Source organism: Arachis duranensis, chromosome 9 (assembly GCF_000817695.3).
Source record: "Arachis duranensis cultivar V14167 chromosome 9, aradu.V14167.gnm2.J7QH, whole genome shotgun sequence".
Taxonomy (NCBI): Eukaryota; Viridiplantae; Streptophyta; class Magnoliopsida; order Fabales; family Fabaceae; genus Arachis; species Arachis duranensis.
Genome location: NC_029780.3, coordinates 100,080,704 through 100,106,080, shown reverse-complemented (window position 1 = coordinate 100,106,080; position 25,377 = coordinate 100,080,704). Strand labels below are relative to the sequence as shown.

The window sequence follows — 25,377 nt, the reverse complement described above, 5'->3', positions numbered from 1 at the left end:
ATGTATATTTCTTTACCAAACTTTGAGAAGAATATAATATAATTAACATTGTTTTAGATATATAATTACCATCATTCCGTAATTTTACGTTGTATCCTTGATATTTTGCTTCATGTTTAAAGCACTGTTTTAATTATGCCTATTATCAGGCTACAATAAAAATGGACAGAAAATGACTATTTAAAAAAAATAAAAAAACTTTCGTCGGCATTACCGTCGAAATTTACCAATGGTATTTTTTAAAAATAATATCCATAAAACTTTTCGTTGGTATTTTCGTCGAATTAATCCGACGATAAAATGGCACGGATACTTATAATATGGTACCAATGTTACCATCGGATTAATCTGACAGTAACGTCCAACGGATTGTGTTATATATTCAATCGTTAAATCCAACAGAAATTAGCGTCAAACTCTAAAAATCCGCCAGTAAGTATTTTCTAGCGAGGTATATACCGTCGCATTTATTCTGCCGCTAAATCTGACAGTAAACTAGTTACCGTCGATAAATCTAACGGTACTTGACAACTTTCTTGTAGTGTCTTTCGATTGATAATGGATAGTAATGCATTTAGAAATTTTAATACGAAGTGATGAAATTTTAGATAAATTTTTAATTATCTTTTTTTTCTTATTTTATTTACTAAATAAAAGTAACTTATACATGATATATAACTATTGAATTTAAACAAAAAAATTTGTTTATCAATGCATAAAAAAATCTTAAAATATTTATTTTAATAACTTTATTTTGACATGACAATTACAAAAACAAAGCACAATAATATTAACATTTATGCTATATATACAAGCTTTTTGTCATCCAAGTTTAACTAAGTTGGCCCAAACCCAACAAAAATTAACTTCAAATTAAAGAGCGTGTAAACACGCACCCATTCAACTGTTCAATAGCACGAAGGTTAATATGAATAACGCTTCTTCTCCCTCGATCAAAACTGAAACGATCAAACTTCAAATAATGCTCAAAATCTCTCAAAATCTCTTAAAATCTTCACAAAATCTCAAGAAAATCTCAAAGCTACAAATCTTCACCAAGAAACATTGAAATAGAACATGAAAGATTATTGAAGATACTGTTCACTAATCGTCCGGTTTTTTCACTTTTTTCTTTCACATTTTCAATCACGAAACACTAGTAGTTATACTTTTGTTTGTTTAGTAGATTCATTTTATGTTCTTGCATTAAAGTAAACATTATTGTTCTCATTATACTATTCATTTCGTGATAACTGTGTTAGGTCGGTGTAAAAATATTACGTAGTATTTTTCATATGATTTAACCTATATTTGCATGTGTTTGAGGGATTCTAATGTGTTTTTGTGCATGTTTAAGTGTTTGAATATTTTGAACTGAGTTCGTATAGTTTAACCTTCAATGCATTTTGTCTAAATTGAAGTGCAATTGGTGTTGTTGTCCTCGTTTTGTTGTAACTAGGCAACAAGATGTTGTTGTGCTTCTTGTGTCATTTTGTGCATGTTTTAGTGATTTGCATGTATTTTTGTCCATTTTCGAAGGATTTGCATGTTTTGAAACCAAGTTTGGGGGATTTGTTCATGGGTTTGTTGTAACTAGCCCAAAGAATGTAGTGTTTTGGTGTCATTTTGTGCATGTTTGATTGATTTGAATGTCTTTTTGAAGTGAGATTGCGTAATGTAATCAATAAATACTTTCGGTACATTTGGTGTGACGTTCGGTGAACTTCATGTGAATTGAGCGCACTTGGTGTTGTTGTCCTCTTTTTATTGTAACTAGGCAACAGAATATATTGTAGTATTCCTGGTGTTATTTTGTTTATGTTTCAATGATTTGCATGTAGTTATTGTCTATTTTTTAGGGATTTGCATGTTTTGAAACTGAGTTTGAGAGATTTGTTCATGGATTTGTCGTAACTAGCCCATAGAATGTTGATGTAGTAATATGGTGTCATTTTGTAGATGATTGATTGATTTGGATGTCTTTTTGAATTGAGATTTTATGATGTAATCAAGAAATACTTTCGGTGCATTTGGTGTGACTTTTAGTGAATTTCATCTGAATTGAGGTACACTTGGTGTTGTTGTTACCTATAACCTAATTTTTTATTCCTTACAAAAAAATGACAATCAAGAGAGTTGCTGAGAGGAGCACCACAAAGAAAAAAGGACCAAAATATTAAGTAAGCATATATATGTTAAAACAATCCATTTCTATTTTATAAATATAATTATGTAACATAATTTTTATTTATTTACAGAAAACTCATAATTTAAGGTGCTCCATAAGATCCATTTCTGATATGTTTAGCAAGATGAGCGATGACAAAAAAGCTATTTTCGAAGAATTAGGATTTGCTGATATGAGGCATATCCCAACCTTGAATGCGCCGCATAGGCTCTTGAAAGAATTGACATATTCATTTGATTTGTATAAAAGCACACTGGACACGTGGTATGGTGTAATTCACATCACCTTTGACAAAATAAGAGATGTTCTTGGCTTGAATGCATCTAGTAAAATCTATTTTGTAATCTATTCTATAAATCAAATTTTAGTATTTTTTATATTATTTCTGTGTTATTGAAATATTTTTTCTACTGTCGTAGGGGAGTGCTATCCAAATAAAATTGTAAATAAAGAAATTAATGAAGAGCAAAAGGAAGTTATTGAAAACTTAAAATGTTGTACTTTGTCACAATTGACAAAGTCTTTGATTGACATGAGTATTAATGGACTAGAAAATTAGCTAAAATTTAAGAGGACATTCATCTTCTTCATCTAAAAGTGCTTCTTTATTGCCAACATAAATAAACAAAATTTCTCCAGTTCACATGTCATCCATTCTTCATGTGGACACAACACAAGAATGGAATTGGGCTGCTCACGTGCTCAACTTCATCATCAAAGGCATAAAAGGTCACAAATTAGAAAACAAATTTGCAACTAATGGCTGCCTCTTTGCACTGATGATCGTATATTTTCATGAACCCACATATAAGAATAGGTCGGCAGATGAAATTTCTCAACCACCGTGGGTGCAACATTAGAGAAGGAAGAAGCTGGTTAAAAGAATAGAAAGTGAAGTGAAAAATGAAATTGTAATTTAACAGAAATCATTCCCTTTAATTTTGGTGCATTTGTTTGAAATATATTATGCTAATTAAATATCTTTCTGTTTTTGGGTCTGATAAGAAAAGTAGAGCTGAAGGACTAATCAAAAAAGAAAAAAAAGGAAAAAGCAAGGAAGAAAAGAAGCAACAAAAGAAGAAGACTGTTATATTGGACTCATATTCGGAAAGTGAAAGTGATTCTGAGTATGAGTTTGATTCTGAATATGAATCTGAGGAGACATCAAAAAAAAAAGAAAGGAACCGCAAAGATTGGCAAAGATGTAAGTGTTACTTTTCACTGTCTTTTCTAAATATTTATTTTATTTATTTACCTCATGTGTTTGTACTTTTTCAGGATGGAATCCAAAAAGAGGAAGCACGTTATTATGGGTTCATCTTCCGAATAAGAAATTGAATATGATGATGAGTAAAATTTAAAAACTATTATTCTAAAACTAAGTTCTATTTTTTAATAAAAAAATTTCTTTATAAACAGAATTTTTTGTATGTATTGTCAGAAGCAAAGAAATCCAAGAAAAAACTAAAAGAAGGGCAAAGAAGAAAAAAAATGATAAGCCTACAAAATATATGTGCTAAGTTTTGGTTTTTTTTGTCAATATTTATTACGTTTATTTGTCTGATGATTCTTTTCTTCTCCAGGATGAAGGCCAAAACCAAAGATACTCCAAAAAAGGCCACATCTGTGAATAAAAAGAAAGCTTGTTCGACCAGAATGACCAAAAAGTGGGTACGACTCGACAGAAGCTCACTATGATTATTCGCAAATATAAGATTCGATATATTATATTGTTTCTTTTTTAAAATTGTATAAAAGCTTATGTAATTACTCTAATTTCACTGAATAATATTTATTTTATCTTTAGAATGCCACCTATAAATCTATCGAGTGAAAATGATCCTGTGTTTGATAGACAATCAAGCTTTTAGGGATCTGTAAATGCACCAAATGATCCTATGTAATTTTTTTCTCTTACCATTTCGTTATTTCTTGTACTACGATAATATCTCTTTAATTTCATATCTTTTTTTTAGAAAAAAAAAACCTTTAAGATTTTTTGCAAGAAAAAAATGGCATAAAAAAGCGAAAAAAGAGTTTGCAACCTGCACCTATGTCACATACAGCAAAAGTCTGTTATTGTTCAATGACTGTGACGCTTTTTGACATAATTTCAGTATATTTCAGGTTCAACTTATAGGAAGACACACTCCCAAACCTATCTAGGAAGATCTCCTAGTTAAACAAGCAACAATAAAAAAAAATTACAACTGCAGCAAAGGATGAGAGATTCACCAAAATCTGACAAGTGAGTAAAGTATTCAACTATATTATTGACTTAATTTTATTTTATTTAATTTTATTGACATAAATGACACTGGAGTTTATTTAGTATGAGTTGTGAAACTATTAATCTTAGGACTGATCCTAACAATCAAATGCTTCTGGTGTGAAAACAAACTCAATCAGAATCTGAACTACTAAACATGTGATATTTTCAATTTAGTTTGCTTTTATAATCATTGAGTTAATAGTTTGCACAAAATTTGTTAATCTTTACTGCGTATTAATTTTTTATTGCTTGCCATCATTAGAGTGCCACTACAAGAAATTGCTCTTTTAACAGAAATCCCTATCTCTAGCCCTCCACATACTGAACAAGAATGTGCTGCGCAATCTCCAACGCAAGAATTTCTGCCACAAGAAATTGTTAAAGCGTAAGTTCTAATTAAATTCCTTATTATTGCATAATTATTTTTTTGTTCTTTTTTAAACAATTTTATATCTCATTTCACAGTTCTCCACAACCACATCAAGAAGCTTTTGAGAAAGCTCTGCCAAAGAAAATTCAGCACGAAGTTCCTCCTAATGCGTAAATTCTAATTAATACATTTCTATTATAATAATTTTGGTGAATTCTTAAACTATTTTGGTGTATCATGCAGTTCTCCCACGGCTCGAGATCTGAAAGCTGGCTTGTTTATAGTTGCTAATGCTGTATTGGATGATGACTTTGGTGCATCAACCTTTGACCTTGGTATTAGTCAATCAAATGATGAAGCTATAATTATCCAAGAGGGTGAACCACCAGCTAAAATGAAAAAATCTCAAGGCATCCCAGTATTGGAAGAAGAGTTGAAAAAGTTAGTTGAGGTGATGGATACTGGGGTTGCAGCAACATTGAAATATGCTAGGGAGGAAAATCCCCCACGAGAAAACATGCAGCCTAGTCTGAGCCTTCTTGAGAAGTTCAAAACTCTGGTAAAGCGAAAGGAAATATCAGAAAAACTTAAGAATAAATACTATCACTAAGCCACATATACCAAGACTTACAGAAATGATATCACTAATGAGTGAGAAATCATATTAAAGATGGACCATGAAGCTCAACTGGAGGCAACTAGAATGCACTTATCATCTTTAAAAGCCGAATCATATATAGAAAATTTGGTAATCCTAGATTAACATTAATGATTTTCTTATGAGTTATGGTGCCATAGATGTAATATGTTTGGATTTTTTTGTTTTAATAAGTGGTCTCTACAATGTATCTAATTCTAAACAGAAAAAAATGTAAAAGATATGAAGAACTCATATACTGTGTCCCACCTGGTATTGTGATAAGCTCTACTACCACTGAACTTTCAGTCCATTTTGAAAATATACTATGTGCTAAAACTGGTTCTTTCGGTGTTATTTAAATTTTGCAGAATATCATATTGGCAAAACATAAGGAGATCTACATTGATCCAAAAACTAACAAGCCCTTCCACATTGATAAACATAAGGTGTACCTGTCGTTTCTGGACAAGAAAAAGCTTGCATCCTATCCACTTGTAAGTTTTCATTTCTAAAGCTTCTTAAATAATTCTTTCATTAGGTGCCACTTAGACTAAAATATTATTCTCACTGGCCAAATTTCAGATATTTGTCCCCAGTTTGCTATGCAGACCATTAGTGGCTATAGATTGCGGATGTTCGAAACAAAAAATTTCATGCCCTTGACCCATATCATAAAAAATCTCCTTCTGAAGCTAGAACACAAATTAATAAATTTGTTGTAAGTTGTTTATGTGATACATATTTCTATTTTCTGTATGAATTATCTTATTTCTATGTGTTGTTATTATTAATATAAATTTAGTGTACTTCGGTTTGAAATAAGGTACCCTAGTACTTGTTTGTGTAACCTTATCATTTATTCATTTCGATACAATTAGATGTTAAATATAGAGCTTCTTATATTTGGCTTTTTTTTTTTAGTTTTTAGAGCTTAATGATATCATAAATGATGGTGTTTACCGGAGCAAAATCTTTAATAGACAACGATGAGGGCATCATAGCACCATACTTTAATATCAGTGAATAGCAAACAAGGTATCAATCTTTCTATTTAATAAATTTTACTGTGTTTCTGTTGCTATCAAATTTTAATGTGTTATTTCATTTTTATTTTTAGTTGGGATTGTACAATATATGTGATAAAATGGTTGGAGATAATTGATCCAAAAAAAGATCAAAAAAGGAAAATATACATGGAAGAATTGAAAACAGGTAACTATCGTTAAAAATAGATAATTTTCTATTACTAAATTAACAGAGTTTAATAAATAAATTTCTTTAAATTGTAGGAACAAATTGATCGTTTCAGACTCGAATATGCTTCACTCATTCTCTTTGATGAAATAAATTAACTGAGAGGTAAAGTCATTGAAGAATCTAAAACCATTAGACTCTCCAAGACATCTGCTACATGTAGGTTTACATCAAGTGATATAGAAAGTCAATAGATTGTGTAATGTAATGTAAACTGTTAACAATTTCTCTTCATTGTTGTTTTGAATTGTGTGTATAGTTTTGTTAAAACAAACAATTCTTTGGTAAATATTCATTCCAAAGTTTTTGATAGATTTCAAATATTTTGTCTATACTGTATTGCTGTCATATTAATCTGAATGAATCTATGTTCACACTTATTATTTTCAATAAACTGAAGAAAAATTAGAATTTATACAGGTTTACACCTCAAACTATTAACCATAAAGTGATTGTAGAAAGTAATTCAAAAACTAATACTTACTATTAATTAACATAACACAACACAATTCTGAAAATAATACTTACTACTAGATTAAAATATCAAGAACAAACAAAAATTAATTTCAAAATTAACCATAACATGGTAAATGGAACAAGATAGAAAAATAGTAAAAGTAAACCTCATTTCTATTAAAAAATACAAATATTACACAGAATGCACCAAAATTTATCAACAAAATACCAAAAATAATTCCAAAAAACACCGAGAAAACTATCTTATTTTCTTGAATATCTGAACTGATAATTCATAATTTGACCTTGATAAATGCTGGAATTTGACTGCATCATTGATCTACCATCTAAAAGATTCAATTGCAAAAAGTAAATAAATCATATATGAGCATAACCATTAACATGCACAAAGACAATTTTACCTAATTAAAGCACATCAATTTTACCTCCGTTAGAACTTTCTTTTTCTTTTTCTTTGATGCATTTGGAATTTATTTTTTGATATTTGATCCCAATCCATTTTTGGGACATCCTATTGTTCTCATGCGAGGCGGGTTTTGAAGGTTATCAATATCATCCAAGAAAGCAGCTTTGTGTGGTAACAAATATTTTTCTTTATTTTTGGCTTTATATTCCTGCATCTCAGCCATCATGTTATCATAAGTGCCGTGTAGAATTGCTGTCAACTCCTCAACTTTTTATGAAAATTCACAAATATTGTGTGACCGAAATATAAAATCATCAAATCTCTTATTTCTTGGCTCCAATAAAGGCTTGTCATGGCTGCTCTTAATATTTATGTGCCTCCTCTTTATGTGCTTACTCCATCACTCTAATATATATCTTGATCCCACTTTATCTACTCGCTCAAAGCCCGCTTGGAGAATGACGGTACAATATCCCTCTTGACTCGAATATTAAACACTGGCATTTTACTTCCCGTGATACTGCGTCATATGTAACCTCAAACTTATTGAATATTGAGTTTGAAATCAATTCTACAACTTCATATGCTATAAAACCTAAAGCGGAATGTATTGATCTTGTGATGCAATTCATCTTTCCTCTAAATTGTGCTTGAATCTCGTGAGTATACACATGCTGAAATTGAGCTTCTATTGATGATTTTATTGCACACAATATGACACTACAAAAATCTGCACAATCAGATTTTCTCTCTCTTTGCTCTCTAATTACTAGGCAATTATCATATTGTTTGACGAATTGGATTAATGAGCTATTGCACATAATAAATTTGTTAAAAAATACATGCATGCTCTCGCTCCTTTGTGTGCTTCTCATCCTGGTCCAGAAGTGGTGATCAAGATAAACTAGGATCTATAAATGACGATCTTCGAAAAGTTATGAAAAATAATAAAATACGTGAATCAGAAATAAAATGCACCAAAAAATTAACAGGTTGGCACCTCTATTAAACAAGCAAAACACATAAACATCCAAACACTAAAAATAACAGCACTAGTTAATTCTAATAAAGACGCCCTTACCCAAAAGCTACTTATTGTCTCCAACACTATACTTCATAAAAAAATCATTCCAATTTCGATTAAATGCATCTTTTGTAAAAAAGTTTTAAATAACATGACTCATCTCTTGTTCAATTTCTTCGTGTCTCTTGTAGCTATTTAATTTCTGAGGAATCTTCTTCATAATATGCCAAATACACCACCTGTGAATGGTTGTGGGCATACAACTCTCAATAGCCCTTTGCATCGATGCACATTGATCGGTAAGAATGTCATTGGAGCCTTTTCTCCCATGCAACGAAGCCAATATTCAAACAACCATTTGAATGATTGAATATCCTCATTTTTCATCAAAGCACATCCCAAAAGTGTAGAATGACCATGGTGATTGACACTAATAAAAAAATCAAAACCAAATTATACCTGAATCAACAACACAGAAACAAAAGATCATATGCACCAAAAGTTGTTTCACAAAACACATAAACCAGAACAGCAAATTACATATTTGTATTGTAAATGGTATCAAATGAAATAACATCTCCAAAATACTCACAGGAAGCCCTGCTTCTTGCGTCAACCCAAAAAGCAATTTTGATTGGGTGATCAACCCCAAGTTCAAGTTCAAAAAAGAAATTATGATTTTTCTCTTTCATTCTTAATAAGTATTTCCCAAATTCTTTGGCATCGTCTAGTTCGGAACATTACGAACTTTTCTTGTAATGTAATTTCTCAAATCTTTTTCAACAAAACTTAATTCACGATGACCCCTTGTTGTTGCCACAAATGATTGATATATTTTTCTTAGTCTAATTTCAGCTTCGTTGTTATTCTCAATTGTATGGCGTACAAACATGCTTAACTGCCTGTGTTGAGTAAGCATCTCTACTTGATTTGGATAACAAGGATGTGAATTACACAAACAACCTTTAAAATAATCCAAATACCAACGTCCTTCAATATATGTATATAAATTCTTGCAGGATAATTTAATCCAGCTAAAAAATTTGTCTTCTAAGTGGGAGATATGATCAATTTCCATTTACCTTCTTTGCTATATGTAATCAGTTGGTTTTTAATTTTATTTTTCTTTTTATTTGTGTTCCGAATTTTTGTAGAAAAACCTACAAGTTTAGAGTAATCTTTGTAGAATTTTTTAATTTCTTCAAGTGTGTTAAAAGTCATCCTAACTTTTGGCGCAAAATGCTTATTAACATCACAGATAAATTGAAAAATACCGAAAACAGTTCCAAATTAAACCAAAATGTCTTTTCAAATGTATCGAAACTAGCAACGAAACATATTCAGCGAATAACAATTCAAAACTCCTACATTATATTCAAATTCAAACCTTCAACCATGAACACCAATTTTTTACAAACAAAAACGAAATTATTCAACTACAGGAGCATTAACTACTAATGAAGAAAATTAACTAGGATTGAACCAAACCTCATCCACTTGATTTGTTTCAAAATAATAATCCAATTCACCATGGTTCAACTGACAATCTGAACTTGCATTATTTATTGTCTTTGAAAACAAAATACCTGTTCAAATTTGATTTCGCTGTTTGATTTCAAAAAAAAATTGATCCAAATCTTCAAATAAGATCAAAGAGCATTGATCGTAAATGAAGAGAACACGAAGAAGGAAGAGAACGCAGAAAACGCTAAAAAAATTTGAAAAAAAATCCACATAGAAAAGACAATTATATATAGTCGCGCGTTAAGTCAAAAATTAGTTAGGAATAGTGGCGCGTGGAGCTGAATTAGGTTAGAGTAACTTGGTTAGACTTAGTTAGTTAAATGACTTAGATGTAAAACTTTATTGTAATATTAATAGCACTCTATAAAATTATAAAATACTAGTATCTTTATAATGTGTTTTAGCTAACAAGTTATCATATATCTTATTAAATTATTATTAATTTTTTTATATAATTATATGAATGTTAAATATATTGATATTTTAATATTATTAAAAATAAAAAATTTAAAATAGATATAAAAATGAATAAATAAAAACTAATTTAAAAATTACAAAGAATGAGTGTATAATATTAAATTAATTAAATAAAAATAGTAGTATGTAAAACAATTAAAACTTAAATTGATCGTATTATTAAAAATAATTACATATACAATCTCTAAATTACATAAAAAAATTATTTCCTAAACCGTACCCTAAACCAACCAAACCCCCACTCCGTTCCTGGCGATGGATATGCACTCAATTGACCGTTGCAGTTCTCCTGTATATGAAAAATGTTTCTTTTAAGTAATGTTTAATGCACTCAATTGACCGTTATAGACTTAGAGTTCTCAGATATAACCTAATAAAATAAATCGAGAATATTATTCCGTTTAAGTTTCTACTATATAAATATGGCTTTTTTACGTAGATAAATTTTTTTAAAAGAATCTGAATTATTAGAATTCTCTGAATCGAAATTAATTACACAAGTTATGTATATTTTTAATAGAATAATTCTCTATATACAAGCGTTTTTTTTTTATACAAGTTTTCACAAGTCATTTATATTAACGCGCTTCGAACCGTTACTGCACGTTTTTACTGCACATTCTTCTTCTTCTTCTTTTCTTTCGTTTCTTACCTTCTCTTTCTCCTTCTTACTTTTCTCTCTATTTTCTTTCTTCGTTATTCTCGATTTCCATTGTTTTTTTGACATTAAACTCTGAAATCGTTTTTGAAGAATGAGAAGCAGCAGAAGATAAGGAGGAGAAAGAGAAAGAGTTCTGAATTATGCATAAGGTGTACTTCAACGAATTTTGGGTGTATTTCTTAAATCCTTCGGGTGTAGTTTTGTAATTCTTTGGGTGTATTTCTATAATCCTTTGGGTGTATTTCTATAATCATTTGGGTGAATTTCTGTAATTGTTTGGATGTATTTTTAAAGTTCAACATTATCTTCAAATTTGGCAAGAAATTCGTTTTCATGGAGGAAGAAGAAGAAGAGTCATTCATATGCATGATGAGTAGCGCGCTTTAGAAACAGGAAGTGGTTGAATAACTTGCGTTTAATTACCCTTGAATGTGGGAGTGTAATGCGTGTGTTTTGTTGGGCTTGTATCAACTTGTAAGACTTGTAAGCCAAAAAAACTTGTATGCCTGTCTTTTTTAATATTATATAAATCGTATTAGGATATTATTTAGGTTTATACATAAATGATCACACTCTTCCATAGAAACAGATAAATAATTGTGAAACCCTCCCACGGTTAGTGATGTATAAATCTAAATAACACTATGACAATTTATATAATATATAATAATATAAAAAGAAAACATATGTATATTAATTTCAATTTAGGGAATTCAGGTGATTTGAGTTTTGATTTATTTACTTGAAAACCCTCAAAATGCAGCTAATTGGTTAATGATCTATTGCAATAGTTATTATATAAGAATAAAATAGATTGATATTCTTAAAATGAATATATTAGTTTTTTTTTTTGGAAACAATAAATTGAAGAACTTTGGTCTGGACTGACAAAAAACTTAAATTTTAAAATTAGTTTAATTAAATTTAACTTGTTAAAAATAATTTTTTGAAAGTTATAACAGCTATATTCGGTAAATAAAAAATAAATTACTTTTAATAAGTATAAACTATAAAAATAATATTTAATAAAACTATTTTTAACATTTAAAATAATTTAATCAAAATTACAAACATCTTTTAAAAAACCTTAGCTAGCTGAACCTTAGATCACGCAAGAAAATAAAATGTCAAGTCTAGGTGCTTAAATGGTCGGAAATAGAATTGATGACAAGGTTCTGAGTCATTTAAGTGCGCTTTGAATGCCGATAGTCATAAATAAGCAAAGACAGTGACTTTGAAATTTGAATAATCCAAGAAGACTCGGAGGCTAATTTAGACAGAAGATCATAGTGCATTAAGCACTATCTAATGTACAATTTGTAACGTGGGATGACGGTGTTATCAACAACATATGTCATATCAATGTCCTTTTCATAGTTCGTTTGGACCTTCAAAAGTAATTTTTTTTTAATTTTTAACTTATAAAAAATAATAGTATTAATATTTAAGTATAATTTTTAAAATTAAATTATAATTTTATAATAAATTATTTAAAAACTTCTAAAAAATTTAAAAAAATGACTTTTTTCATAAAAAAAAAATTTATCACATTTTTTTAAAATAAATACTTTTAAAATTAAAAATTTAAATATAAAATAACTCATTTATAAATTATCTTTATTATAGTGATTTATTGTTTAAGCTATTTTTAAAAAAGAACTTAATTAAACTGTTTACTCAGACTAAAAATATGGAATTGATCAAGATTATTGTGAGCATCCTAGATTGAAAACTTGAGATTTGTTAAAATTTTACGAGATGAGAATCATGTAACAATTTGTAACAAAAAAAAATAGAGAATATAACAACCTAATTTTTTAAAGCGTTTGTGTAAACTTTTTAAGGTGTGTGTTAGAGACACTTTTTTAAGTTTAATTTACTCTCACCAATTCAATTATGATGTGTAAAATGGATTATTGATTAATCTACCCCAATCAATCCAATTATGATGTATAAAATGAATTACTGACAAATTTTCTGTAAAATATAATAAAAAATATTTGACCTTTTTTGTACTCATACAGTTAAATTTAAGTATTTAACACTAATGATGTTTGACAAAATGATATTTTTTATTCTTTCTTATGTATACAAAGAGTGTGTTAAGATAGAAATAGATGCCTACAACTACAAAAAACCAATCACGTGCAATTCCTAGAGCACTCAAAAAAATTTCACCCATTCAACCTTTTGGTAAAGTCATCTAAATGATTCTAATATTTTAAAACCCAAAAAACACAAAAAAAAAAGAAAAAAACCTATACTCCTAAGTCCTAGCAACTCCTGATCACTTATTTCTTATTCCTTATTCTTGTTGTACCTTAATCTTCTTTAGCATAGTTTCTTCCTTCAAGATTTGAAATTTGAAGATAAATTGTTATATTCTGTTTTGCTAGTCTGATGTCATATTTATAGATACTGAGTTCATGTATTTAGTATATTCATAAAAAGAAACATTCCTTTGAGAAAATAAAGTTCTTCAATAAGTCACGACCTTTTAATAAAATACAACTCTTCAATAAGTCATTACCCTGCCAAACAATACAAATTATTGAGCATGACTTTTTTTGTGTTTAGAAAATATATCTCAGCAGCCAAGGCCTGGGTCAGATGGCAATCTTGTTTCCCTCCCATAGAGCTGCACCGGATTCAAATCCTCTTGGAGAAATATTGAACCATTTGTGTATACTCCCATGTAGTGTATGTGAGTGGATTGGATGAGTGTATAATGCATGGGTGTAATGTCTATATATATATAAAATTGGGGACTGTCCAATCCACTTGACCTTACTATGAAAGCATGCGTCTAAAACGTGGACGTGGAGATGCATGGTTCCCGCTGTTTAGTTTTACTATGACCAATGTACTCCGAACTCCGAAGGTAAAAAACCTCATAATGATTCATCCATAAATGATAAATCCCAGATAACCAAGACACGTATGAATTTCATAAACAAAAGCTGGAAACAAATAACCGAAACACTCTTTACAAGATGTTTTTGCTTATGAAGTGATCACAACCTCACTCCAATCTAAAAAGAGAACCAACAAATCCCCCCAAATACATTATTCCATTTGGATGGTGACCACTCATTTCTGGACACTCTCCATCCTCTTTTCCCTCTCTAAGTAGGACCATTTGACGGCCGGAATATGGAATAACCATTGATACCAGATGCCACATTTGAGTAATCTGGATAGTACGAGTAACCATCATTATCCGAGTTCCTCATACCTAGATATAGCAGATCAGATCCGCCCACCTGCCACTGGTTAGGCATCACCCCGTCAACCTGCCCATTGACGTAAGAAGTACTCATTTGTGGAACATAATCTCTCATTGAATCGAAATGCCCATTAGACGACCTATAACCTCCTTGAAATCCGTGATCATGATGATGGAAACTCAGCGAACGCTCGAACCTGCAAGAACTGGTTGAGGATCCAAACTCATCATCTGCACCCAAGTCCCCAGGATAACTGAACTGTCGATTAAGCAAGTGTGGCCCACTATTAAGAGACTGGAATGTTGAACTCGCCTTTGCCGACTTTCCAACACCAGTTTCATCATCAAGCAGGTCATTTATGATATCAAGATGCGGGAACTCATCCACTAACAACCCTTGGTTCTGACGGCCAGATGTGCAAGCAGGGAACTCAGTCAAGATATCACCCATAGATCTACTGTGCACTGGCCTGTACAAGTCATGGTTTTGAATGTCATTAAGCCCGGAAGGTTGGTCATAGTGCATGCTTCTGCTTGTTTCGCTTTGAGAATTTTCCATCCACTGGGGACCATTATGTAATACATCGCGTTTAACCATGCCAAAGGGCAAACCTGTCTGGCCAGCACTAGTGCCCATTCTATCAGAGCCCTGGGGTAAAAATATTGGTGATGATACCATGGAGGGCGGTTGAGAAAACCCAGAAGATTGTTTCACTGTGGAACTAGAGGAACTGGAATGGGTCAGATTGGCAGCTGTTGAAGTCACTGGGTTCCCTATTATAGCATTTCTGTAGGATTGAGGAACATAACTGTGAGTAGCAGGTGATGGATCAGGACCTAACCGACTAGATGCACTCACTGAACGTGAAAGTGGAAGAGCTGTTTGAGCCATTGAGACAACAGGAGCTGCAGGCCTGGGACCAGGAACCAAAGGAGAACTAGAAGGTCTTGACATCACGGAAAGTTGTGCTACAGATCTTTCAGTTAATCTCACACTTGCAGTTGAAGATTTTAGGGTCTCGGTTTTGGACACAGTTGTTGCTTGTGATGCAGATGAGAAAGGTGAAGATGTTTTCCTGATATGAACAGGATCTACCGTAGCGCTGGTCTTGTGTTCTTCTGACTTCATCTGAACAGTTGAGGATATGTTTCTAAGGGGACTTAATGGTGAGGATGGCACTGCAGGTATATTCTCTTTCCGTAGACTTTCATTGTCAACAGGTCTCTCTGTCTCAACTTGGTCTTTGATATTCTGTTTCTGTTGCAGTGAAGCAACATCCTCCTCCTACCAATTAGAAAAGCAAATACCATACATCAAGAAAAAAGAGATACGAAGTATTGAATATCAACTGAGCAAATACAAAATTTTTGGTATGCTATGGTATTATGGCTTATTCCCAAAAAAAATTAGGGGGAAAAGAAAAGGGAAAACACGATCTTTAAAGGGAAACATTAAAAATTAACCAAAATTTTACTCCCATGTACAAACATGATATCCCACCACCTTCAAAATCCAGATCATTTTGATTCATAGGTAAATTTGTAAAGCGTAAAACAAATCACCAGCATTTACCTAAGACTAATAATAAACTTAATATTACAACGTTCCCTCAAGCTTAAACTTGTTAAGCTTTAAGAATCCTAGAAATAAAAATAGCAAACAAATGAACAGGAAGCAAAGAGCACCAAGAAACAACTCCAAGGGAAAAAATAATGAGGATAAAAATATCTTCATATAGGATAAAGATATCTGCATGGATTAGTACCGTAACACAAGGTGTCAGAATTTGACTTTTTCCTTCTTCAGAAGAATGTAGAACAGCATTCCGTTCTTATTTTCACATCTATTATTCCCAAGGGAAGACAGGAAATATAAAGTTTTCACTCACGTGGCAGCTGATGTAAAGAAGATGCAAACAATAAACAAAGTAGGTATATAGAAACATCACCAAGGGCTTGTTTGGGTACTTTGGTTTGTGTTTTCATTTCTTCTTTCATTTTCAATATTTTCTAATTCAAATTTTGTGAAGGAAAGAATGAAAACAGAAAACAGTATTGAATATTTTATCGTTTTCTTTTTTTTCACAAAAAAAAAACCACTGAAAATTAAAATAAAACCAAACAGTCCCTAGGTTTTCAGTTATCTTGAATACTCATGGACTTCTCCAAAATATAATCAAAGCGCAAACTATTTTTGATCTATCTCAGCAGAAGAATCAGGTAAAAATTATTCTAATATGTAACCAACCAGAGAGCAAGAAACACTTAATAATTTTACAAGGATTCGGGGATGGAAATTGGACCACCTTTCTTACAACATGCTGCTCAGCCCACTTTAACCGGTCCCGCAAGGAGATGACAGTGCCCTTGGACTCAGATTCCCGAACCTTACTGCTTCCAGACTCATTGTGAATACCCACAGCAACTGTGGCAGAACCAGATGGTTGACCATCTGTTTCATTTGTCCAGCTACCAATATCACAAGATGCTTTACCATGGTTCTTAGCTCTACAGATAAAAGGTGCCAAATTAGGTTAAGACACCAACCATACTTGATATCAATCCAGACTAAAAGTTTAATGTATACATTTACCTGCTAGGTGACTTCTGGGCATTATAATTTGAGAAAGGGCTCCCCTTGTAATGGTCATTCATGACCACTGATGGCAATGAATCAGTTGAGCATGTTGAAGAACTATCATCTATCACTGAACTGCTCCTTTTCTCAGACAGTCCATTTTGCATCGATGAAACACCTATGCCGTTGCTACTAGCCTCAGTTGGAGGATGAGCTTCAGATGCATCAGTATCCCAATTAACAGGACTAGCATCTCTGTCTTCTGAATCAGGTTGAAGTACCTCAACAACGGCATCCACGGAGTCAGACGCATCAGAAACATCTTCCATGGCATCAGCCTTTTCAGACAGACTTTGAGGCTCATCCATAATAGAATCCTTTTTCTCATCAACATCATTGTCATCTTGGTTCTTGCCATTAAGAGCCAAAGCAGTCCTCTCCTCCTTCCCTTTATCCTTTCCTTTCCGATTGTTCCGTTTTTGTTTTGCCTGTAACGAAAAAAAGTGGTCTAGTTGTCAGCCATAAAAGCAAAGTCAACTATTTCCTCATATAAACCAAACGCACTTAACATCCTTTAAGGTTGGGTTAATTATTTTGGGCAAGTTATCTGCCAGTTTTGCAAGAAATCTTGGGATGCTTTTAATATTATGAACTATTTCCAACCCAAAGTTAGCTGCATGGAGAAGGAAAATAGAAGGTCAAGACTCATTGAAATGAAGATCCCTTGACAATGTCTCCTTGAGATCCGCACCTGTTTTCTCTTTGACTTCTTTTCCTTCTCACCGACCCCACGTTTTACTTTCTGATCACTTTCAGCTTGCCATGCAGCCTCTTCTTCCCGGATGAGCTCTTCCTGTCTCTTAAGTGCAACAGCCTCCTGGTATGCAACCTCAATTTTATTGCTGCAACATTCGATAGGTAGGAGTCAGCACATCTTAATCAACGGATGATAAATACATACATATAAACTACCAAGTACCAACACAAGAAAGAGAGCTTTGGAGCAATAGTTGAGTTGTCTCCATGTGACTTCAAGGTCACAGAGTCAAGCTGTGACACTGATAGAATATAATAATACAGAGATAGGAAAAGTAGAGAAAGAAGGGTATGATATTGATAAATGGAAATTCTCAGAATAAGTCAAAATGCTCAAGAGCCAAATTCAGAGCACTCGGTAGTTCTCCCACTCCAAAACTAGAATAATCCAAGCCTAACCCTTTCCTGACCTCACTCATGACACCTATATCTCCTCTAACAGAAATCTCTCCACACAAAAGGGTCCCCTATGGCCTTCAGCTCACCAAAGTTAGTTACGCTCTAGCCCACATGGCTTGAGGAGCCATTCCCTATGGCTGTGTTTGTTTACAAGGAGGGGACATTAAGGCATGGATACAGAGACATAAAATCGTGTTTGGCAGATGAGACATAGATATAGTGTCTTGGGACACTGAATTAGTGTATTTTGCGTCTTTCCTGACAGAAATGACACAGAGACACTGGACGGCGACACAACTTATTTTTTTATTTTTTCTTTTATGATTACTATCAAATTTTCATAATTACATCTTTTATAATTCTATTTTTTATTCTAAATTTTGTGTGAAGGAAAAAATGAAGGTAAATCGAACTTTTTGTTGTTTGTTTTATCTTATATTCAGTTTTTCATCAAACAAAATAAAAAAAAAACACTAGTTTCTGTATCTCTGTCTTTTGTGTCAAGTTCTCAGTGTCTTGTCTTGTCCTATTCTCAAAACCAAACGCAACCTATTTTACCCTTTCCTTTTTTCTCTTGCATACACTTTCAACTCTTTGCCTTGCTGTTCCCTATCAGAAACCAACCACTAATGCATTTATCAAGTTGGAATGCCTACATGACACCCTTTGGGTGTGACCCTTCTCTAATATTTGTGCACCAAGCTACCCTTTATAAACTACCAACACAAGTACCTGAATATATGGGCAAGGACAAATATCTCCAAAGTTCTACAACCCAAGGCCATGGGTATTTAAAAGCACACAATACCTGAATATATGGGCAAGGACAAATATCTCCAAAGTTCTACGACCCAATTCTGTGAGACGCCTTTCATCACGCTCTATAGAATCTTTATTGAAGTCCTCTCCCGAGTTTCCATCCTACAAAATTAGGCAAGAAATTCTCTAAGAAATGAAATGGATTCTAAAACCATAAAGCCCAACTATATCACATCCATATCCTTCTTCGTGCTCATAACCTCTAGAGCTGTTAAATATGTTGCCAGCTCTAATGATGCTAAACTTACTTCTTAAACATTACATTAATTATTAAAGGAGATATATCAATACCCGTAAGTGAACTACAGAAATTTGGTAGAAAAATAAGGGGGATCCCAACATAAATTCAACTTAGTTTTTAGCATTTGAGTAGTATAAATTCATTGCATTATAACCACTATTGTCAATATAGAGGCAGCTCCTTGATATGCTATAACTACCACTTTTGGGCCAGCTGCTCTGCCCTTCAATCATGGATTGACTACGTTAATGCTATCAACAGATAATTCCATAGTTATTTTCATGAACATGATTCCAACATCTTACCTTTGTACGATTCTGAGGACCCTTCTCCTCTTTAGGAGGGAGTGGTTCTATAGCAGCCCTTTCTAGTAGCAGTAAAACATCATCCACCAATACAAACATATCCTTCTCAACACGGATAATTGGTGCTGGCATTTCTTCACCATCCAGTGATTTTACCCTAGCCTTCTTGCACTTGGTCTGGCCTTCAAGAGCCCTCAGCCCACTGTACAAAGAGTCCATAACCAACGTAGACGTGACTTCTTTCTCTATAAAGAAGTGTTTTACAACTACTTTCAAAATTACATCTGTCTTCTCTCTCGACATGCGGCGCCTAGAATTTTGGTCAATTTCCCGCCAGAAAGCAAAGAAGCTGAATGTAACAAATTACCGTATGATCAGCTAATCAAATGAAACACTGCAACTTAAAGGTCTAGCGAAGTGTCAATGAATGAATGCACAATATTAAATAGGGAAATAGTTTAGATTCCCAAAATAAAAAATTACTAGGGGGAGGCACAAAGACAATTACATAGATCATACAATGATGAGATGGTATATATTTCAGATTCCATGAAGGTGGCTACCTACATAAAAAGTGGTCACTGAATAGGTTTGATTCTACAGTATTCATCTCTCATCTCTACCTTCCTATCCATTCCCAATACATTAAACATTTTTCACTTTCAAGGATTGAATGCTTTCCCTCCCAGCATGCCAATGATATTTTGAATTTAGAGATTGAAGGGGAATTAAACCAACTCAGATCATGGTTCTTCAGTTCAAGTTTTGAAATATTATTATTGATCAGAAACTGAAAAATAAATAATTTAATAACCCTGACTTTTATTAGGTCAAGGTGACAATATGGAGAAAGAACAAAACATAAGGACAATGGCATACATAGTGTGACAAGTTACAGAACAGATTATACACATACAAGAATGACACTTTTCTAGGAAAGCATAAAGTACCTCGACCACCTAGCTTTATCCTCTATCAACTTCCCAAGCTTGCTTCTTCTCTCTTCCACAAAGCGCCGGCAAATTTGTTCTACATTTGTCAAATATACCCTAACAAGTTCTCTCCTATACTGACAATCAAGGCAACGAAAAGGTCTGTCTGATTTCTCCCTATGCATCAGAAACAAAAAGTTAAATAAGATCACACATCTGAACCAAAAGCTCCAGCTCAAAATAAAAACCAAATAAACAAGGTTTACATTTCTCATTGTCCAGAGGCCCAGATGTCATGCAATTTCTTTTTTATATATATAATTTGAAATCCTATCATTTTTTGTATGAGATTTAGGAGGGAATAATTTGTCATTTGGACTTTAGGAGTAAATATTATAAAGGCCTTTCATCCAACAATATATACCGCTTTCCTGCATCAACAAACCAATAACACAAATGTTTATAATTGGTTTCAAACTGCTACTACATGTGTGCTCATTGTCATCTTTCATAATAATTATGCAACATCCATGATTTATTTATTTCTCTAAGTTAGATCTGATTTCTTCGTTCCCATCTTTCAATTGTTTTGCAATCATATTTTTATTAAAGCTAACAAAGGTAATCCACACAGCTATAGCAACTCAATATTTTAACAGAAAAGATCTTAAACACAACAAGATAACATTTAACACAAATTTTAGGCCCAAAAAGTGACAAAGAAAAATAACATTGAAAAGGCCTATGGAGAGTAGAAGTCTAAAATTTCTGTGCATCAATCATCATAATGGAAATACAGGTTGCCAGATATAAATCCAAGGCTTTATATAGCCTTGCCACAAATACTACATAATGACAAGAACTACTGTAGGCCCTACTTCGCTAAAGAGATTTTGCATCACAAAACCAGTGTTGTTTCTTGCTGGTTCTCAATTTACTAAAAGGGATATTGAGCAATCACTCTAACTATTACAACTATAACCTATATAAAAATTTCTTCTTTCTATATATTTTTAGAAAACAGTTTAAAACTGTGGACAAACACTAATCAGTAGCACAGTAACAAAGCTGCACAAAAGATGGAGGTGAACTTGAACTTGAACCTGAAAGATTCCAATAACATAAACTATGTATAGAATACCTAATGACTTGAACTTGAGCTTTTATTATCAAATTGTCAGAAGCGTCAACAAATCCATCATACACCTTGGAAAGCTCCATAAATTTTTTCCATCCCCAGTCATGCTCCTTCTTCCAAAATCGATGCAACGTATCTGGAAGGTATAAGTGTCTCAATAATGCTGATAGAAAAATTGTAAACTCCAGTAGTAATAAAGAAACTATTAGCCAGCAAACCAGAATATTTTGATTTCTTTGGGTCTTTGTTGACCACGGCAATTGTAAATTGCGCGAAATGGCTCCATCCTGTATCACCCCAAAGAAAAGGGAATATAAGCCAAACAATCTGGAACCAGTTACACAGAAAGCGAAACTACAAAATGATACAATCTTCAAAAAAATTAAAAATAAAAACAAATTGAGATTTATTTTTTCTGTTTTGACAAAATTATATGTATTATATGTTTTGTGAATTGAACCTGGAAGAAGTTTATCATGATTAGCCACACACAGAAACAGCGAAAGATGATTGCAAACATCACAACCTTGTGGATAGATTAAAATATACCTGCCACACGCCAAAGGATGAGTAAGTCAACAAATTCGATACTACATATTAAGCAATTAGCAAGTCATATGGACCATCTTTGCAAACAAAACAAATTTATTAGTGTTAGTATGTACCAAAAGTACATCAAAGACTTGAATTCTATTCGCATCTGTTAGAAATAAAGAGTATCCTGTGATATATCTAGAATATCGCAAACTTTCATGATTATTCCCTTGGTTAATTAGGATTAGAGTTTGTGTTGTTATAAATGGGGATTGATGCTTTGTAATTTTACACATCACACTTCACACCACCTGCAAACTTCCATTAATTCACTCTTTATTCTCTTTTTACCTACACTCTTACCTAAAATTCATAATCTTAACATGGTATCAAAGCGGTACCAACAATTGTGACCCATGGCATCTTTCTATGGCCAGGTTCCAATCATTTGAAACTTATATTTTTAAGAATCTATTCCATCTTTGCTTTATACCTGTTTCTTCAATCTTGCTTCTAGTCTTCATTTTAAAACTTTCCTCACACAGCTACTGTTTTAAAAATGCACTATTAACCCTGGTGCCTTTCCGCCAACTTTTCCAGCATTCTTTCTAGCCAGCTGTTACCATGCATCACTCCAGCAGCCTTGAACCTGTGTCACGTGTCATTCCACCAGTCTCCAACACTTCTTTGCCATCGGCCACCATTCCAGTCCTAATTCAGGCGATCGACCTCACCAACAAAACCATCACCTCCTGCACATTTTGTTTGCTACAGACGCATCTTCACGTGGTCTCCCACGTGGCATCAAACACCTCACCAAGCTTCTGCACATTTGAAGACCTGCCACTGTCTGTCCAACAAGAGAAGGTGCATGTAGAGGACCCATCTTATATGCCTTAGAGTTTGACTGTTGCCATCATTGAATATTGATGCATTTTTGGGCTATTTCTGGTACCAGAACTGCTATTGGACCTCTGCAGAAGCAGCTGTCTGGCACTGCACTCTCTTATCCATTACTTTCTGGTGATGTCGCAATGGTGTTCTGAGGTACTAGGTAAAAGGTTTTAATAAATGGAAGCAACATCTAACCAAGTTTCGTCCAATAAATCTTCATATTTTCTGGTATTTTGCAGCAACATTTTTCGGTTTTCCTTCAAGGATCTCACCCATCCTTTGAATTAAAATTTGGCTTTAGTCATTCTTAAATTCCTATACCGAGGCTTTACCAAAAGAGATACCCAGCCACAGAACTTGTATGTAACTTGTGGAGCAACTCTAAAAGTATTTGCCCAAAACAGGGTGGCACTCATTTGTCATGCCCAATCCCATCCTTTGAATTTTACAATATGGATTTCATCCTTTGCTCAAGATTATAATTGTTACCAACAAGATCTAACATACAAATAGGTTTGAAGGTTTTGATCAAAACAATGCAAACAGTAAAGTCTAAAGCACAAAAAAGCAAAAAAAAAGTGATCAAGTCCTATAAGTCTATCTAAAGGAACATACCATTTGTAGCCACCAACTTCAAATGCATTACTGCGAAGTTCCCTTTTGGTAATCTGAGAAAACTTCTCTATCTTCCATGTATATTTTCCATACAGTTCAGAAGGTTTTGGTCCTGTAAAATGAAAACCAAAACAATAATCAAAGTATAATAACATCCATTCACTTGGAAACTTTAACAACGATAATCAAAGTATAATCACATCCATGCACTTGGAAAGTTTAACAGCCGATTTAAAGGTCAGAGAAATTTGATGGTATAATCTCACTACAAAACTTACTAAGAGACAAGCAGAACTGCTAACAGTGTATCTAAGTGACAACACATAACATGATGTCTCATTATTAGTGCAAGACCCAAATTGTTACCAAACATTTTCATACAAACTGAATAATTAACCAAACCACTAAAGTCAACCAATTAACCAAAAGAAAAAGGAATGAGATTTTGTCACATAACATGACATCTAATTTAATTATTCTTTATAACATAATTACCATCCCTAAAGCTCACTCAGCCATGTGTGTGTGCGGGGAAAAACCGAGGAAAGAAATTTACCACCATCATCTTCGTCATCAGTGTCCCAATAAGGAGGCGAGGTAGACGTGATTCCATTCTCAACCTGCTCAGATGATCGCCACTCTGCCAATGCATCCCCAGATTGACACCGTTGCCCACTTGAGATTCCCTCCGCAGATTTTCCCACTCCAGACTCCTCACTGACAACCCCAGCCATTCCCTGATCAGGAAATAGTCCACTAAATCTCCGCTTACAACAACCACTGTATAATAATCAAATAAACAAACCCAAATTAACCCCTAAAACCCCACATTATTTTATCAGACACAATGATGCACAGTTGGCAGTAAGTATATCCATTCCTAACGGCATGACAAAAATCATTTAAAATCAAATGATAACCAACAAAAAAAAAGGCAAAGGTGCTTTGCCCAAGGAAAATTTAAGACAACAAAGAACAAATTAAGCATCCAATTTTGAACTCTCCAAGTTAAGAACTGAAAAACAATAACACTCATTTCTCCAGAACTCATATCAATTAAACTAATGCAACACTAACCTTCCCAATTTCAGCTCAAAATTATTGAAACCAAACACAATCACAAAGGCAAACTCAGCCGAAAACCCAAACATCAAATAAAACCCTAAAATAAAAAATTTCAAAAACAAAAAATACTCAATCAAACTAATAGTTGAAACAATCCGAATTAAAATAAAAATCAAGCAACTGAACAATACGCGATGGCGGAACTACCTCTCTGAGGCGAAATAGCATAAAAATCAAAAACCGAAAATTCACAGACAAAACAAACATTTGCAAAGAAGGCGAATATCTCACGCAATAATTCACACGAATAAATAAAAAACAAAAAGAATGAAAAAAAAGGGGATAATATGATCAGAATAGGGAAATTGAAGAATGAAACAGAAGGAGAATGAGTGGATCGATGTGAAGAGTGGAAGACAAACCTGGGAATCGAAGAGCGGAGGTTTGTCAAAAGGGCGCAATCAGAGCCCTGAGATTTTAGAGAGAGAGAGAGAGGCGAAGAGAGAGAGAGAGAAGAGAAAT

At 33.0% G+C, this 25,377-nt stretch overlaps 1 protein-coding gene across 2 annotated transcripts; it reads right to left on the bottom strand.

The window, feature by feature from the left end:
• Positions 1-14,175: 14,175 nt before the first annotated feature.
• LOC107466397 (TNF receptor-associated factor homolog 1b) lies at positions 14,176-25,377 on the bottom strand. 2 transcript variants are annotated; one of them, XM_016085373.3, is made up of 13 exons: positions 25,278-25,377; positions 24,347-24,527; positions 23,791-23,902; positions 22,208-22,296; positions 21,966-22,034; positions 21,751-21,883; positions 20,628-20,786; positions 19,678-20,026; positions 19,121-19,233; positions 17,849-17,999; positions 17,113-17,585; positions 16,826-17,027; positions 14,176-15,804 (listed from the first exon to the last, which is right to left on the bottom strand). In XM_016085373.3, the coding sequence occupies exons 2-13, from the start codon at positions 24,522-24,524 to the stop codon at positions 14,419-14,421; spliced, it is 3,414 nt and encodes a 1,137-aa protein (XP_015940859.1). In that variant the 5' UTR covers positions 24,525-24,527; positions 25,278-25,377; the 3' UTR covers positions 14,176-14,418. The 2 variants fall into 2 exon arrangements, with proteins under 2 accessions (XP_015940859.1, XP_015940856.1); XM_016085370.2 differs by having other exon boundaries at positions 24,347-24,570; positions 25,278-25,371.

Excerpts from the sequence above, each read along its gene's own strand:
- LOC107466397 (XM_016085373.3), bottom strand. The coding sequence starts at position 24,524 with ATGGCTGGGGTTGTCAGTGAGGAGTCTGGAGTGGGAAAATCTGCGGAG. Across the intron at positions 22,297-23,790 it reads GAAGTTGGTGGCTACAAATG|GTATATTTTAATCTATCCAC; the intron begins GTATGTTCCTTT and ends GGCGTGTGGCAG. Across the intron at positions 20,027-20,627 it reads GATAAAGCTAGGTGGTCGAG|CTTCTTTGCTTTCTGGCGGG; the intron begins GTACTTTATGCT and ends TGTTACATTCAG.